The following is a 12,411-nucleotide window of genomic DNA, read 5'->3' as shown; positions in this document are numbered from 1 at the left end:
AATTATTTTGGGGCCTTCCCAAAGTTTTTAGAAACCTTTCCAAAGGTTCCAATTCAGGGTAATTTTAGATTTGAATAGGGCTCCTTTAATTTTTTTAAATTTAAGGCAAATTCCGGGAGGTAATTATTAAGCTGGTTTTCCCACTTAATTTTGCCAAGAGAATCATTGTTTGATAGACTCTTGATTTTTATTGTTACCAGGACCTAGAGGCTTTTTCCCTAGCTGAAGAGAATTAGTTGGTGGATTGAAGAAACAGTAGGAGGACAAATTTAAGGAAGTTAAGGTATTTGTTTATAATTTCTATTGAGATAGTAACACANNCANCGAAAAAAAAGAATCCATTTAGATTTACTTTCATAATATCAACATGGCTGGCTGGCTACAGAGTGCTAACAAATTATTATATAAAAATTTGGTTTGGCCAGAAGTAGTAGGCGAGCAATGTTCAAGATTTATAATGATAAGGTTAGAAGAAACTTGATTACTGAAATCGTCCCATAATTTTGATCGTGTAATCAATTATTTTTATAATTCGTTACGTAGTAGGGTATGGTATTGCCTGTAAGAAGAAATCATACTATTAAATTAATGTTGAAGGATAAAAAGTATCTTAATTCTTTCGTTTCTGTACTGTAAAATGGAACACATAGAGCATTTCAGTCAGAATTAGAATTCTACACTTGTCTTGTTTCCTCTCCCAAATTTCCCCTAAATTTTTTGCCTTTTCTCTTAGTTTTCTACTATAGCCTTGCTTATTAAAGCCTCAAATTCCAAAGAACGCTGTGATTCATAGGGTTTTACGGTTTACAAATCAAGATTTAAATTTCCTTGTTTAGAAGTAGTCTTCTGTTTTATGACATTTTAATGCTTTTACTATTGATAACGGCTTTTTAGCTAATCTGATATCAATTCCCAGCCCTTAGATATTAGTAAGTATAATATGCTAATTTTTTTTATTCAAGTATGCGACATAGTTGAACTATAAATTTTTTTTATTTAACATCAGCTACAACTCTGACCCAATCTTTAAATTCCTCTCTTCCATACTGAATGTCTGCAATCCACTCAGAAACTCTTTTAGTCAATTCACCAAATTGTTCCCCTGGGAGTAGTGGAACTTGGATGTCTTTACCTCTCCATCCTATTTCCTTGATTGGTGAGACTACAGCAGCAGTACCTGAACCAAATGCCTCTACCAATTCACCTTTGGCAGCTCTTTCTTCAACTTCCAAAATCGAAAAGTAACGTTCATTAACGTCCCATTCTTCTGGTGATAACCTAGCTCTTGCCAAAGTCAATACAGAGTCTCTTGTAACACCTTCTAAGATGGTACCATCCAATGGAGCTGTAACCAATTCTTTTTTACCTGTTTCTGTATTCTTAAAAACAAAGAACACATTCATTGTTCCCACTTCAGTAATATATTTTTCTTCACCAAACAGCCACAGATTTTGTTGATACCCTCTGTTAGCAGCTTGTAATTGTGGTACTACACATGGGGCATAGTTAGCGCCTAATTTTTTATCACCACAACCACCTGGCCAGGCTCTAGTTGCATAATCGGTTGCTTCCAATCTTACTGCTTTAAAACCAGTCTTATAGTATGGACCTACTGGAGATAAAATTACAAAAATCATAGCTTTATCAGGTACAGCTACACCTAAACCATCGGTTGTACCTATCATGGTTGGTCTAATATATAAAGAATAACCTTGTCCTTCTGGTACAAGATGCTTGTCCTGTTCAATCAACTTACCAATTAAACTGATTAATTCTTCTGAATCAAAAGTTGGCAAGGCAATTCTTGCAGCTGATTTATTCATACGTTTCATATTCATATCTGGACGAAAGATAGTAATCTTATCATCGCTAGTTCTATATGCTTTTAAACCTTCGAACAATTCAAAAGCATAATGTAAGACACAACAAGATGGATCAATCTCTAATTTACCGTAAGGTTTAATTTCTGGAACAGCCCAACCAAATTCAGCTGTCCATTCAACTGTTAACATATGATCAGTGAATGTCTTTCCAAAATTTAATTTATCATTTGGCAATGGTTCTGACTTGTTTGCAGAATTTGTAATTTTAACAATAGACGAATCAAGTTGTCCAACTGTCATTATGAGCGATTGTAAATGTAGTAAACTAAAATAAACTGTAATATCTGTTTGTTATTATTATTATTTGATACTATAATTAAAAGTCCAACTAACAATATAGGTATTTAAATTCAAGTCTATTTATGCCAAGTATATCGATCCAAAAATTCTATTTTGTTATCAATAGATGCTGGGGAATATATAAAAGTATTTTTCCTCATAATTTGATTTTAATATATATATATATACATATATATATATAAATTCATGATTAGAGAGAGACAGTCATCTTTTGTACCGCTTACATATACATTATTCCTCCTAGAATAAAAGAGAAATTAGCAGCCGATGGACTTGTTGTTATGGTTTATAGTAAGGAATAATTTTTTTTTCTTTGGGATCATTTACTAGTACAAATCAAAATTATATTAGGCAAGACACAGAGAACAAAAATTTTTTTTTTTTTACTTGCCTTCTTTTCTCCTATATGCTTATCAAGTTATATTCCATTTCATAAATGCTTACAGAGTCAGTGCAAATTAATACCCGCATGTATACCATCTGTAAATAAATATATTTCTCTTTCTCTGATAGAAACAATTACCCATCTAGTGGCATGTCCTACAGAACCAATCCCCCAACGAGCTAACACTTTCTTATTATTGTGATAGTATTACTAACCTTGTAGGCCATCATTTTTGATTATACTCACAATGGGACTAATGGCTGTTTTGCTGCCTGTTTTTAAACATGTAAAATACATTTTTTGCGATGAGCTTTTATTTCTTTTTATACCACCACTTGTACTGAATATTCTTACTGTCAATCCAAACAATTTTTGGTTCTTTTTCTTTTATAGCGCTTTCGAGTGAAAAATTGTAAAAGTTGATGTAAAATTTAACACAGGAGTCAACTTTTGGTCAAAATTATCAGAACTGTTAGAGAGGAAGTGACTGATGTTGTGGAAGATATGGTACTGTCCATAGTTGAAAAGAAAATAAAACAGAGAGCAGGAGGGTAGCAGATAACAAATATTATTGCCTATGGAAAGGCATATTTTAAATTGTGATATTCCTGTTAGTTAAGAGAATGTTCACATATTGAGATTGAGCAATTGATGGCGAAAACGCTTTTAGTTGTCATATCTGTCCAGGGGTTTCTCCGCTAATACTGCTTATTTGTTTCTATCGGTTTTCAAATTACATTTATATATTATAATTTTTAAGCTTAATTTTATTTTGCATTTTTTTTTTTGACGTGGAATTGACTTGGGGTACTGGAAATACAATATCTAAGGTAAATTACTAGATGATTCATAATTTTAAATATTTTAAGTATTTTCAAATCCAAATCTAAACCTAAACCTAATTAATTGTTAGTAGATCACCTAGTCATAAATGGTAATGCACTCATATATATATTTTCTACAAGACATTATGATAACACTTGAAGCAGCAAAAAAAACAACAGGAAGCTTGAGATATATAATATTCAATTTGAAATTCAGGTTTTTCCCATCCAGCTTGACCTTCAAAGGGTAAATAAAAGAAGTTACTTCAATACATTAATGTTACATGTGTTTTTCTTAGATACAATTGTTTGGTTAACTTGAAAGATAATAATACACTTGATTTTACTTAGCCTTATAACTTCATATAGAACGCAGATATTTAAAAATGAGCAGTGCAAAAGTTGCAATCAGGAAAAGTGTAAAGTCACTGCTAGCTACAATTCCAGCGAATGATATACAGGCCCAATCAATTAAAATCACTAAAGAATTATCAGAATTTTTAAAACCTTATAAAAACATTGCTTGTTACATGAGTATGGATCAAGGTGAAGTTGATACAAAATACATCTTACAAGAACTATTTAAAGAAAATAAGGAAGTGTTTTTACCTAGATGCACAACTACAAAAGAAACAGGACACCAAATATTAAGAGACAATAATAGTCATCATCCTCACCTCACCTTCCATAGAATGGAAAGTTGGGAACAGATCAAGAATTTAAAGCCACAAGGAAAATACCAATTGAGGGAACCGGAAGTTGAAGAAATTGCACCATTCCCACCAAAACTTGATGTTATATTGGTTCCTGGTGTTGCATTTAATCTAAAGAATGGTGCTAGAATGGGTCATGGTGCTGGTTACTATGATGATTTCTTCCATAGATATAAAATTCATCACCATAAAAAAGATCACACTGTAAAACCGATCTTGATTGGTTTATCATTGAAGCAGCAAATTATAGATATCCTACCAATAGAAAAGCATGATTATTTAATGGATGGCATTGTTACAGGTGACGGTGTCTTTCACTGGATTAACTAACAAACCTTCAGTTGTGATTATTATAAAATTTATGTTTAGAGAAGCAGAAATCATCTTTAATGAACAAAATAATAATTATTTATAATGCGTAATTGTATAAAAATATTGAAATAGATACTAATTAACTAATGCTACTAATAAATGATACGGCCGAGTTACTTTTACAATTTCATCACATTATTTATAAGAACTCTTCCTTATACAATACATCATGAGTGAATCATGAAAAATAATTTTATGAGTCGCTTAAAAAAATATAGTAAGCCCTTGACAACATATTAAATTATTTTGAAATGCTATTTTATGGATCCAGCTGCTTTATTGATCCGTTTATTACAGTTTTAATTGCATCATAAATTTAAGTTATATGCCATTACATGCAATAAATATCCATTAAAGCTTTATAATATTGATAAAATTGGTATGAAGAAAAAAATAAATGATGAAAAAGATAAACTTTACAGTCTTGTCTTTTTCAATGGAGGTCCATCATTCATCATTACCGGAATATTTTGTTGTTGGGAATCCTCATGTACTTCTGGACTCCTCCTTACGTTATCAAATGTCTGCTCTTGTTGTAATTGATTCTTTTGGTCTGATATCGGTACCCTGTCTTTCAAATATCTTATTAATATTGAATACAGATCTTTCCTAGTAAATGGCTTTGCTAAAATGTCATTCATACCATGTTGTAAATACGTTATCAAATCTTGGTGTTCGATGCTACCAGTCATAGCAATAATCGGAGTACGGTTGTCGAAATTTCTTATAATTGAAGTTGCAGTAGCACCATCTAAATTAGGCATAACTATATCCATCAGCACCAAATCGAATCTAAACTTTTCTAGTATCGAGATGGCGGCGAGACCATCGGTCACGACCTGAACAGTACAACCGTATTTTCTTAAAAACTTTGAACACAACTGAATCGATACATCGTCATCTTCTACAAGTAAGACATGGAAACCTTTCTTTAATTCATTAGAATCTACATCACCGATATCATCATTTTTCGAATTTATATCAGCACTTCCTCCTATAACATCTGGGATAGGAACATTAGTAGGTGCTTGTACATTTCGTACATTATCTGGAGTACTTTGTGATGTTGAATCTTGAGCATTTACCAATGATTGAGTAGAACTTTCAGTAGTTAATAATTTCAAATCCTTTTGCGGGGAGCTATATTGAATTGATTGAGGTAGGTCAATACCTTGACTTGTTAAAATTTGACATAATGTATTAAAATTACCGATTAAATTATCATTTACAGTTTTAAAAGTTAATAAACTTTCTAGAACGGTATAATATTTGTTATTTAATTTTTCCAGTTCGATTTTATAATTGTCATTTTCCTTTTTATAACTATCAATTTCTTTATGAAGCTTTTCCACTTTTTTCTTTAATTGAGTAAAACTTTCTGAATTCACAGTATTATTTAAAATTAAATTCATTGCAGACTCATTTTCAAGTGCTTGAGTACCATCTGCTTTATTTAATAATAGACTTTTTTCATCTACTAAAACTTTCTTCTGGGTTGCAGCTTTTCTTTTAATGTTATCTAAATTTGCTTCTTGATTTCTTTTAAATAAAGGATGATTAAATTCCCAACTTAATTCACCATACTGACAAGCCTTTCTTTCTTCTTGAGTTCTTTTAACTTTATGGAAATCGTATTTGTTTAATTGTCTTACGAAACTTGCAAAATTTGAATGCTTAAAATGGTTTGGTAATATTTGTGATGTAAAGCTACCAGTATCTAAAACTACAAAACTATCACCATTTTCTGTCCATCTAACTATATCAGGATAGTCACCTCTTTCTAAAATACCATAAATCTTCCGTACAAATTCATTCGATTGTGGTTTACTATTACTATTACTGCTATTACTGTTATTATTACTATTGCTATTGATATTACTATTAGTGTTACCGCTATTATTACTATTAATGGTTGAGTTTAACATGCTTAATTCATTATCTGTATCAGTTTTAATTTCATTTGAGTTTGGATGTGAATTTGAATCTAAAGTTGTTCCTGTTACCACAGTTTTAGCAGTCTTTAAAGCACTAAATTTCGTATCCAAATTGGCTTTACTGCCCAACATTTATTAAAAATATAACACCAACAAGCAAAGAAAAAAAAAAGACGGTAAAAATATAAGGTTATCTAATAATATACACAACTTTGTTTAATTTCCAACGACCTCTAGCTCTTCCTCTCTCTCTTTATATATACATATATGCAAATATGTCTCTATATCTAAATATTAATACTATTATTATACTAATATTGAAAAGAAGTATTAACAGTATAATCTACTAGTACTAGTCTGTCCAAAAGGTCCAGAATAATTTGAGACAAATATTATCAAAACTAATTAACTGTCGATGGTAATTTTTTTTTTTCCTTAACAATGATTAATCAAGACAAATATAAAAATTCAAATTTATCAATACCTAAATGTTTCAACTAAATTCGTCGTTTACTACCCATGAATTATTTATCATAATTTAATTTCAAACTGCAAGCAAAGTTACTATCCCAAATTTCAAATACTAATTCGAATTACACTTTCAAAGTCGAACCCAAATCCAAATCCATATCGAAATCCTAATCCTATTTCGAACTCGAAGTTGATATCACCTTTCTAACAAGATTAATAATAAAAGTTCAAGTATGATGATATTTTAATGCTGCAGCTTCGAGACTTCATAAGTCCAGTTATTAGATGAAAAAAGCCTGGACCTCTTTCTCTATTGCCTGCTCAGTCTGCTTTTGTTTCTTGTTTCTTGTTTCTTGTTTCTTGTTTCTTGTTTCTTGTTCCTTCATCCCAACCTCCACCACTTCTCTGATACTCAAGAGTAGGTTTGCTAGTTCACTAGTTACCTAACTAAATTGTCGATAAAATAAAAATTTTCCTTCTCTGTGTGTATATCCATCTCTCTCTCTCTCTCAAGGCTGTCTGTCCCAGTCCAATTTAGTCCAATTTAGTCCAGTCTGCTGCCGGTTGGTACTGTCTTGTTTGACAGCAGTCAAAGGAAAAACGTCAAGAAGTTCCTCGTTTTCTGAACCCAACAACCTAGAAAGACAAGGTGAAGTTGAAAAAGAAATCTGGTCTCTTTCCTGTAATGTTCCGGATTTCAATTTAGATTTCGATTTAAACAATAATCTTTTGACAGAGAGACATACATTTGAACTGAATTAGGTAAAAGAGAAGGAAGGCATCATCAATCAAGAAATCATGCATGGTATTAATTTGTGAGTTTGATTGCCATTAGTTCTTGTTGTTGTTTTTTTGTTTTGTTTTTACTAATTGAGCTACAACTGTCAATAAGAAGATTCTAAAAACAACAATCTTAGTAATTGATGAATGTGGCTTTAGTCTTTCTTGCTTCTGGAAATATCCCTACTTGGGAGACTTGATTTAGTTTAATTTAAAGTTATGATTTGTTCAAAAAGTTAAGGTAAGAAAGACAACTTTAGGTTGAATTGAAGGTAAAAAAAATATGTATAGTAATGAAAGTGACATCAATATATAATTATATCATACTAAACGCCGGAATACTACTACCAAACGTTACTTGTACTTGTACCTGCACTTGTATTTGTATTTGTATTTGTATTTGTATTTGTAGCTATATCTGTATGTAATTAAGTTTAGTTTTAGTTTTAGTTTTAGTTTTAGTTTTAGTTTTAGTTTTAGTTTTAGTTTTGCTGATTACATCCATGTATGTATCTGTAAATACGTTCAATTGGAGAAAAACTAGTCCCTCTCTTATAATCTACGTATCTAATAGAGGAAACAATTAATTTAATTAAATTCGAAATGACGTCTTTAAAGAGTGATGAGCATAACCTAAAATGTAAATTAATTTTATTTGACTAGTTATCTTAGCCCAATTATTATAGTTATTATCCAGTAGTAGTTGTTAGTGACTAAAACTAGCTGCTTTTAAAATTAACTGGATAGTTAAGGATAAATTAAAAGAAACATTATTTTTGGTATTATTTTTATTTGAAATACAGTTAGCTATGAAAAGTGAGGTTTTTGGAGGTCGCCTCCATCGTAATCCTTACACTTTCCCACCCCTTCTACTACTTTCTTACTATACACTTTATTTCTTCTTAATTGAGTGTCTGCTACATTTTAGGAAATATTCTTGTTTAGAAAACTAATTACGTAGACAACTTTTATAATTTCCTAATTTGTCCTCCGTCATATCCTTATATTTTTGCAGGTTAAAAGCTAAAGAGTCGAATTATAACCATTTATGGAAACATATTAGGACCTTTTCCAGTATTTTACTTTTTAGATGTTTCATTAAAGGTAATACACTAATTCGATAATCCAGTCTTTAAAACATTCAGCAACTTAGCTCAGAAGAAAAGAAAAATATACAAACTTCGCAATGCCTACCTAGCTCAGAACTGTATTATATTCATCAAATAAAGAATTTAAATTTACGGACTGAGACTGAAGATTAAAAACATAAAATAAAACAATACAGACAGACATGCCCCACCTTAGTAATAATAACAAAAATAATTTGATTTATGTATTGTATATATTGATAAATAAGTGTATATAATAATAGGTAGTTCTTTCAAATTTTTGTTCTTTTCTTGTATAATAATTAATGGATGACAATAATATTTAATAGAGAATCTAAAAAACAAATTTAGATTGACATTTGTAAATATCATTCCTGAAACGTATACGTTTCTGTCCTCCAATTCAGTAATAATAATCAGGAGAGCGTCGTGCCTCTATATGTTTTTTTCTTTATTGATTAATCCTGTCGTTTATTTATTCTTTATTTTGTTCTAATGTTTTTTCCTACCAACGTTAGATTTCGAATCTTCCACTGACAAATTCATCATCCATGTGATGGTCACCTTCAAAATCTAGTCGTGATGCTCCATTCATACCATTGCTGTTATCTCTAATATCATCACCTTCATCTATAACATCTTCGTCAGGTGGTAAATTTGGATCACCTGGAATGAATGAGCCAGGTTGCATGTAATATGAATTTTGTAAAAATTTACGATTATTGTACGCTTGATTTAAATGCTCATCCATTGCTGATTCATCAACAAATGTAAAACCTGCAAATTTAGCTTGCATTGCTGGTGATAATGGAGTGGCCGCAATAGATGATTGATTTTTGTTCATATAAGAAGTAGAAGCTTGAGTAAATTCGGGATCAAAATTAGATGTATCAGTTTCCGAACTTAGGTGTGGCTTGAATGGTGGTGGTATTTTCTTTTCTCTCAACGCATCCCAATCTATATCAGCGAAAAATGGATGTGCTCTCAATTCTCTACCATCATCTACCGAACCCAATCTATGATTTGGATTTCTATTTAATAAACCTTTAACAAAGGAACGACCTTCGGGCGATAAAATATCTCTAGGAAACTTAACCTTACCGAAAGCGATCTTTTGATACATTTTTTGATTATCTTCTGCAAAAAATGGAGACCAGCCACAACACATCTCAAATATCAGAACACCTAGTGACCAAAAATCAACCATTTTTGTATAACCGGATTCATCTAGTAGTAGTTCTGGAGCTAGATATTCGGTTGTACCACAGAAAGTATTAGTACGATCTTTTAAATCAGCTTTGGATAGACCAAAATCACATAAAGCTATATTACCATTTGCATCTAATAAGATATTTTCGGGTTTCAAATCTCTGTAAACAATATCATTATCATGCAAATATTCCAATGCCAAAACCAATTCTGCGATATAAAATTTGGCACGATCTTCTGTGAAACGACCTTCCTTTTGTAAATGCCAAAATAATTCACCACCACTCATAAAATCAGTAACTAAATACAGATCTGCCGGAGTTTGGAAAGAAAATTTCAAACCAACGATAAATGGACATGATTTTGATGCAGTACGTACAAGAATGTCCCTTTCACCGATGGTGTGTGCAATTTCATTCTTTTTGACAATAACTTTTTTCGATAAAACTTTCATAGCGTAAATTCTTTTAGTATCCTTCTTTCTTACTTGATAAACTTGACCAAAAGTACCTTTACCAAGTAATCTCAAAACTTCGAAATCGCTTGGACCATAATGCCTCTTTTTAGTCACGGCATAATCCCATTTTATCAATATGTCACCAGAAATATTTTCATCCAAAACTCTTCCTTGTAAGGTATGCCATTGACAATCTGATGCAGTATGTGGAGTTGTATGAATATTTGGGCGTAATCTTACTTGACCCAAGAACATATCATCGTGAGCAGCATCATAGACAGAAATATCTAATTCTGAATGAGCCCCTAAAACATCAAAAGTAGTTTTATGATGCCATATTGGACATGAGGAATTAGTGTTTGCATTGGCTCTATTGTTTTGATTTAGAGTACCATTGCTGTTCATTAATTTATCAAGTTGTGACGACGATCTATGGGTATACAAAGGTCTTAAATTGTTATTTTCTTTAATTACAGGTAATGGATTATTGTTATTATCGAGTTGTCTCTTGTTATTATGACTGTTTATGCTATAGTTATGGCTATTTTCTGTATTATTTGACGTTTCAGGACCATCTGAAATAAATTCTGAACTTTCGAATGTACAGACAACATAGGGTTGAGAATTGCTAGATCTCGTTAATAAATTTCTAGCTTCCACTATAGTAAGCTCTAATTTACCCCTTGGAATATCAGTATCAGGACCAGTACTCTGAGGAGTTGTTACTGTTCGTACGCTATCTGTATTTGGAGATAAACGATCCATATTATTCAATTGACTTGATAAATTTGATTTCTCAACATCATTATTAATAATCTTCTCATGATGATGACTATGACTATGACTGCTATTACCAGCGTTCCCTATAGGTTGTAGATGATTGTTTTGATGATTGCTTTGATTTATATTACCATTTTCTGTGTTCATAGCTTTCATTTGAGAAATGACATTTTCAGATGCAATACCAGTAGTTCCCATTGCATAAGAATTTGAACTTAATGCAGTAGTAGGGGTAGCAGTGTGAGATGCAAATTTTGGGAAAAAAGCATTATTATTTTTGGTAGATTGTTGCTGATTTCCTTGACCAGAAGAAGAAGATTTTGATCCAAAAAAATTCATCATGACTATTCTCTATTATTAGTAATAAGTCAATTTCTTTCCCTTTTATTATTCCTAATGTAATGACAATGACAAAGGTAGAAAATTAGAAAGAGAATAGGTGAAAGATGCAGATTGTACAAAGCAGTATTGTTAAATATAAATAACCTTTAAATCTCTATCTCAACCGAGAAGTACCAGCTGTTTGATTCAGATTAGAAGCAAAAAAAATTTTTAAGGAAAGAAGAAAAAAAGGATATTATATCAACTTTCTGGCTCTGATATAATATAATATAATGTAATGTAATATAATATAATGTAATATAATCCCAATGCAGCAGCAGCAACAGTATTATTATTATAGCAACAACCTTTTTATTCCCCCCTGACGTCTAAGATACCTCGATCCTGAGTTCTCGTAGCACGATAGGTTAACCTAGGATGGGATGGAGTGGGATAGAATAGAATAGAATAAATTGAAACTTAATCTATTTGTAATATATATATATATATATCAACCTGTATATTATTCTTGTTACTGATTAAACTTTATTCTTTTTATTGCAATAAAAAAAAAGAGAGAGTGAAAGAGAAAGAGAAAGAGAATACACCTTTTATTAAATAACTAACTAATTAATGGGAAACTGAATGAATGCATCAATCCAGTAGCGTAGGAAATTATTCTACAGGCAAATAACTGATGATAGATACAAAAATTTTAATATTATCACGATTCCTGTTATAATTCTAATTCTAATAGGAATCGGTATAGTCAAACCTCTGAGATAACTGACTAGTTCAACTACTACAGAAGCTGATAGCAGTGGTTCTCTTGCAAAAAAAATAAAAGGAAAACAGAAGCCAGTTACGAATTAA

The 12,411-nt window shown here is 31.2% G+C and overlaps 4 protein-coding genes across 4 annotated transcripts; 1 reads left to right on the top strand and 3 right to left on the bottom strand.

Annotated features, from left to right (window-relative positions):
* Positions 1-992: 992 nt before the first annotated feature.
* Kpol_265p4 (uncharacterized protein) lies at positions 993-2,123 on the bottom strand (the record flags this gene model as incomplete). The annotated part of the gene is made up of 1 exon (XM_001642337.1): positions 993-2,123. One exon carries the CDS (start codon positions 2,121-2,123, stop codon positions 993-995), a length of 1,131 nt encoding a protein of 376 aa, XP_001642387.1.
* Positions 2,124-3,778: 1,655 nt separating this feature from the next.
* Positions 3,779-4,435, top strand: FAU1 (5-formyltetrahydrofolate cyclo-ligase; the record flags this gene model as incomplete). Its single annotated transcript, XM_001642336.1, has 1 exon — positions 3,779-4,435. The coding sequence occupies one exon, from the start codon at positions 3,779-3,781 to the stop codon at positions 4,433-4,435; it is 657 nt and encodes a 218-aa protein (XP_001642386.1).
* A 458-nt stretch (positions 4,436-4,893) lies between these two features.
* On the bottom strand, positions 4,894-6,543 carry SKN7 (kinase-regulated stress-responsive transcription factor SKN7; the record flags this gene model as incomplete). Its single annotated transcript, XM_001642335.1, has 1 exon — positions 4,894-6,543. The coding sequence occupies one exon, from the start codon at positions 6,541-6,543 to the stop codon at positions 4,894-4,896; it is 1,650 nt and encodes a 549-aa protein (XP_001642385.1).
* A 2,742-nt stretch (positions 6,544-9,285) lies between these two features.
* On the bottom strand, positions 9,286-11,559 carry Kpol_265p1 (serine/threonine-protein kinase; the record flags this gene model as incomplete). Its single annotated transcript, XM_001642334.1, has 1 exon — positions 9,286-11,559. One exon carries the CDS (start codon positions 11,557-11,559, stop codon positions 9,286-9,288), a length of 2,274 nt encoding a protein of 757 aa, XP_001642384.1.
* Between the last annotated feature and the right edge of the window lie 852 nt (positions 11,560-12,411).

This window comes from Vanderwaltozyma polyspora, genomic scaffold, assembly GCF_000150035.1.
Source record: "Vanderwaltozyma polyspora DSM 70294 KpolScaffold265 genomic scaffold, whole genome shotgun sequence".
In the NCBI taxonomy this organism is placed as follows: Eukaryota; Fungi; Ascomycota; class Saccharomycetes; order Saccharomycetales; family Saccharomycetaceae; genus Vanderwaltozyma; species Vanderwaltozyma polyspora.
Note: the sequence above shows the minus strand (reverse complement) of the source record. Positions and strands in the feature narration are given on the sequence as shown.